The sequence below is a fragment of the Cicer arietinum genome, chromosome 6, assembly GCF_000331145.2.
Source record: "Cicer arietinum cultivar CDC Frontier isolate Library 1 chromosome 6, Cicar.CDCFrontier_v2.0, whole genome shotgun sequence".
Classification (NCBI taxonomy): Eukaryota; Viridiplantae; Streptophyta; class Magnoliopsida; order Fabales; family Fabaceae; genus Cicer; species Cicer arietinum.
Window position 1 is genome coordinate 24731549 of NC_021165.2, and position 6030 is coordinate 24737578.

The window sequence follows — 6030 nt, forward strand, 5'->3', positions numbered from 1 at the left end:
GTTCGTCTTTCATTTGGTGATATCTTTCTATTGAAGGGGTCCATTTTTGACCGAAACACCTTAGTCTATTAGTTGTTTAAAACTCACATGTTTTTTCTCGGTTTTTCTGATTTTTTTCAAACCCTTTATGACTGTTTTGTCGGCCTGTTTTTGGTCCAGTTTGAGGGATCGACCTCTTGTCTCTATATTGTTTGTCTATTGGTTTTATGGACATGATTGCTGGAAAAAGAAAAGGAGAATTGATCCAACTCAATGAAGATTAAATATTGAAGTTGAAATAATTCCTTTGTAAATTGGAGAAATCAACATGTACTAGTTCTCTAGCATATTCAGGTAAGCTTCAATTTCTTTTGGACTTAATGCTTCAGATACAACATATAACCAATATATGGTACATGATTGTGGAGCCACTCACCATACAACATCCTTACCCACACTATTCTCCACTTATTCACCTTGGCCTAGCGATAAGAAAATATCCACAACAAATGGCACCCTTATAACTACAACAGGTCAAGGAGATGTCCATTTAAACCCATCCATAAGTCTAAGAAATATCCTTCATATTCCTTAATTGTCCTTTAGCCTAATATCCATATAAAAACTAACCCAAGACCTATCACGTAATGTTGCTTTTTATTACAATTCTTATGTTCTTCAAGAAAAGAACTCAAGGAAGACGATTGAAAATGCTAAAGAATGGAATAAACTTTATTAACTCCTTTTTTTTCTTTCTTTTTTTTCTTTTTCTGTATCAATAAAGTTCAAGAGGGACAAGGTCCTTTTGCATCATTGTCGCCTTGGTCATCCTTCATTCAAAGTTATATATCAATTATTTCCTTTATGTATTTGTATAGTTCTTCTCCATGATAAAAAACCCAATTTAGAGTGAGTACTACGACAATTAGGTCAGATAATACCAAAGGTGACTTTAATCACGACTGCACTTAATTTGGTTTGTCAAAAGGAGAAAATTATTCATAAGTTTTCATGTGTTAAAACACCCCAACATAATGGGTATGTAGAGAGGAAAAATGGGCACCTATTAGATCAAAATCGAGCGATGTTATTTAAAAATAAGGCTCCCAATAAATTTTGGAGAGACATAGTTTTAACTGCATCATATCTCATAAGTCATTTATCTTCTAGTGACCTTTCCTCCAAAACTCCTATGGAGGCTTTGTCATCGCTTTATCCTGATGTGTTTATCACGTACTTGATCCTAGTGCTTTAAAATATGTATTTATCACATACTTTTCCAATCAAAAGGATTACATATGTTATCGTCTACCATCCCATAAATTCTTTGTCTCCCGATATGTCACATTCCATGAAAAAGAAAGTTGCTTCAGTCAAACTCATCTTTAGGGGGAGAATATAAGTAAGGAAGACGAGTCTCTTCTACTTCCTAACGTCACTCTCGAACTAGAAATTGAAATTATAACTAGAAGGCACAATGTTAAGAGTGTTAAAACTAAAATTCGTTTTGAAAGAGATAGAAATCATGGCACTAATGTAAGATATGAGGAGAATCTAATATATAGAAGAAGAATAAAGGTCATTCCTAAATCTATTCATACTCAAGAGTCCAATCCAACTTTACATGAGATAAATCTTCTTAACCCTTCAAACTATAGTGATTCAATTTATGAACTTTCCCAAGCACAAGAACTAGAATCCAACACACCACCACTTTATGATAATCTCCATTTTCCAATTTCTCTTAGGAAATAACCTATGACATATACCAATAAGCCAATCTACCCTCTATCCAACTAGACATCATGTAAAAAAATTTCACATTCCCATAAAGTATTCCTTACAAACTTGAACACTACCATTATTCTTATCTCCCTATTTGAAGCATTGTCTGTCAGGAAATGGAAACAAGCCATGGACTTGGAAATGGAAACACCAGACAAGAAAAATACTTAGGATTTAGTTCCTCTACCAAATGGAAAGACACTTGTAGGATGCAAATAGGTAAATATTGTAAAGTACTAGGATAGTAGATCAATTTAAAGGTTCAAGGCAATTTTAGTAGCTAAAGGTTACACTGCAACATACATGGTGGATTACTCGGAGACATTTGCTTTAGTTCTAAAAATAAATACAGTCAGGGTAACTTTATTTCTAACAATTTATTACATTTGGAATTTACATCAATTTGATGTAAAACATGTTTTCCTCCTTGGAGATCTTGAAGAAGATATTTATATGGACTTATCCCCGAGATATGGTGAACGTATTATTGCCAACACCGTTTATAGGCTAAAAAAAAGCTTTATATAGACTCAAACAATTGCCACGAGTGTGATTTGGGAGATTTACTAAAACCATGGTAAGTTTGGACTTCAAACAAAGTCAAGGATACCACACCCTCTCTATCAAACATTCTAACTTAAGGGGGAGTAACAGTGTTATGGGTATGTGTGGATGAAATTATAGCGACTGGTGATGAGGAAAAGGAACAACAATTGTTATGACAACACCTAGCCAAGGAATGTGAGATTAAGACCTTGGTCAAATTGAAGTATTTCTTAGAAATTGAATGGGACTACTATGAGAAAGGGACTTTTATATCCCAATAAAAATACATCACTAACCTTTTGAAAGAAACATGCAAGGCAATAGGCAAGCCTACAAGCACACCAATAGATCAACTTTTAAAGTTGGGGAAAGTTGAAGAAGATACTTAAGTTAACAAAGAAATGTATCACAGATTAGTTGGAAATGTTATATACCTCTCACATACTAGGCCCGACGTTTCCTTTGTTGTAACCCTAGTTAGTCAATTCATGCACCAACCAAAAAAGGTCCACTTGCAAGCCACACTCCAAATCGAGCAATATATGAAGAAAAAAAAACCCTAAGAAGAGGAATTGTGTTCAAAAGAAATGAAAATGTGGGTCTTAAAGTCTATATTGAGATTAAATATGCAGGGTCAATTGAAGATAGGAGATCAATCAACAAATTCTCACTTATATATATATAATGATCTGTGGACTCTAAGAATAAGCTTAAGATAACTTACACTACTTAATTACTCAATATAAAGTATAAATTTATATGAGGATCCATTAACTTGATGAGTAAATATGCATTAGTTACTTTGCTTAATAACTCAATATAAACGACAAATTTTACTAATTCAACCGTCAAATAAAAAATTCTTATTGAGTAGATCAATTCTACAAATTTTATAAAATTTAAAAACTATTTGATATTTAATTAAATAATTTTAAATAACGTATAATAAGTTTTTAAAAACTATAAATTTCAAATTTATTTAAAAACTAGTTGATATTTATTTAAATATTTCATTATCTATATGATATGAGATATTCTTTGAGATAATAATCCATGCAATATAATAGTATATAACAATCCACAACATGATAGTGATGCCAATTTCAATAATAGTATAGAAATATATGCATCCAATCATATCTCTAAAAAATCCAACTTCTTTTGTAGAATAACATGTCTTGTTTAAAAAGTAATCAAAAATAAAAACATGGGTTGACATTGATAAGTAATGCTACTTTCAAAGTAGCTGCTAGATTCTTCACGTGCAATCTTCATGCTCCTTTAGTAATCAAATAGTAGTGAACATCATTTTCATTATTTGTTTTTTCAATTGGCTTAAATTAACGTATACATACATATATACGATTATGTATAGTTGTCATTAACTATATATTTTGATAACTATTCTTAAATTTATCTTATTGAAAGATAAGTGGTTTGCATAATTTACTATGATGACTTTCTCTCTTACTCATGATTTTGATTAGCCTTAAAAAAAAGTTAAGTATAATTAATTGGCTAAAGTGAAAAGAAGTGGTTATGATGGAAGTTTTGAAAGGAATACCAAGTTGTTGATAAAATATAAGAGTTGTTGAGAAGCTTATCTCTTAACTTCACTCAATCATTTTGTACATATTATTTATGATTTATAAAAATAGCCATTAAAAAATATAAGCACTGATCATTTTACTTCTTTGAAAACATTTCATAGCATAATTAACCAAACAATTAAACTCATTTTAAAATTATGTTAAGAATAAATCAATTAAAAGGACTCGAGTTTGAATTTTAGTTGAAATAATCTTTAATAAATTTTTACTTATTTTCAAATTTTAAATTGACGAGACCTCTTTTCCTAAAAACAACAAGTGAATCAAGACAATAACAATCCATAGCATAACAACATTTTTTTTCCAAGAACAATATTTCATAGATACAATCAACAAACAAAAACAAGAAATGATACAAACAAGAACAAAAAAAAAAACTTCATTGGAATCAATCATTTTGTTGTAGTGCTGATCCAAAGAAACGACTACAATTATAAACAGAACAAAAGGCTTGCAAAGCCATCAAAAGCAACAAGAAAATAGCAGCTAAAAATGTTAAAAATTGCCATGAACCAAAAACATAAGACTTCATAAATTTCCAAATTTTCACCTTCAATCTACTATTATAATACTTGTTAACATCTTCAATAGTCTTATCCAAAAATGCAACCTTTGACAATCTCAATGACTTGCTCATTCCATTCCACATATTAGCAACTTCTTTATCACTCTTTAAGTGATTCAAAATAATCCCTTTTTCTCTTAAAATCTTTGCATCTTCCTCCGTGTCTATAATTCCGTTCATCAATTCGGTGTAACGGGTTATAACCAATGGTCCTGACCCGACCGATGATTCGAATGCAACCAAGTTTCGAAGAAAAACTTCGGTATTAACATCCAAACCAATTATAGGTAGATAAAGTATTCTTGTTTTAGCATCAAAATTAATGTTTGATATTGTTCCATTACTAGTTGGAAAAAAATGTACACCTGAATTCACGAGTTCTTTAACTGAAGGAATAGTAATTTCTTCGATTAAAGGTGGATTGTTAATTTGAGAGGTCGGATTTTCATTTTCATTTTTTTCATCACTTTTTTCATGAGAGAAAAAAATATTTTCAATAGGTTTTTTTAGAAGTTTACCACCCGGAAGATTGGTAATAATTTTCCAAGGGATTTTTCCAAGAACTTTCAGTGGTCTTGATACAAGTCCTCTTTTGATTAATTTCATTGGCCCTTTATTTAATTTTGAAAGAATTTTCCAAAGCTCACTAAAAAATTGATTAACATAGCTAGACTTACCTTTAGAATTTTCATCACCTTCATTTTGTTGTTCCTCCTCTTGTTGAATTTCAACATCAATTATGATGTCTTGTTGTGTTTCTAATTTTGGTACAATCATGTTATAAAAAAAATCTAGCAAATGTGCAATTTGTGAGACTTTAATGTTTGGTACATCTTCAATCATCTTGAAAGGTGAAATCTCTTTAAACAATCCTAGTAACATTAAAACCAACATTTCATCCGAAGCTTCTTTTGATGAGAATTTGAACTTAAGCATTTTTCTCAAAACACATAATGGAATTTGATTCTCTAACATCACAAGGTCTCTTAAAATTTCATTATGAGCTGATTTTCTACCACCATAGTCAACTAAATTTGACATTTTTGATAAAATGACCTTTTTAGCCCCTTCTTGCATGGCATAAAATTGAAGTAACTCTAGTAAAAATGATGCATCAACAATCATCATCCAAACTAAAGTTTCACCATTTAAATCCAAGAATTTGTGGTAGCATCCTCTGACCCTTTGTTCCAACTTTGTCAATTGGTCAAGTAGGTGATCTAATTTGAGACTTTGTAGTTGTTTTAGGAATCTTTTTGTTGATGCTAACTTGTAATTTTGCATTTCATATAATTCTTGACGCCAATAATGGTAAGGACCAATTGCAACTTGTTGTGGAACATAAGAATCTGGATCACTAGCCATAAGAAGCTTTGGCACATGGAAAATTGTTACAGAAAATTCACCATCTTCTTCTTCAAATTCTTCTTCAAGGGTTTTTCGGACATGAATCACCCATTTAAGCTCATCAAAGGTTGATTTAGAATTATATGACATAGTGGACCTTAGAGAAGACATGTTTGGTTTTTTTTTTTTTTTTTTTTT

At 30.9% G+C, this 6030-nt stretch overlaps 1 protein-coding gene across 1 annotated transcript; it reads right to left on the reverse strand.

The window, feature by feature from the left end:
* Positions 1–4183: 4183 nt before the first annotated feature.
* Positions 4184–6024, reverse strand: LOC101500823 (putative UPF0481 protein At3g02645). Its single transcript, XM_004492348.3, has one exon. The coding sequence runs from the start codon at positions 6001–6003 to the stop codon at positions 4309–4311; it is 1695 nt and encodes a 564-aa protein (XP_004492405.1). The 5' UTR covers positions 6004–6024; the 3' UTR covers positions 4184–4308.
* Positions 6025–6030: the final 6 nt, after the last annotated feature.

Excerpts from the sequence above, each read along its gene's own strand:
- LOC101500823 (XM_004492348.3), bottom strand. The coding sequence starts at position 6,003 with ATGTCTTCTCTAAGGTCCACTATGTCATATAATTCTAAATCAACCTTT.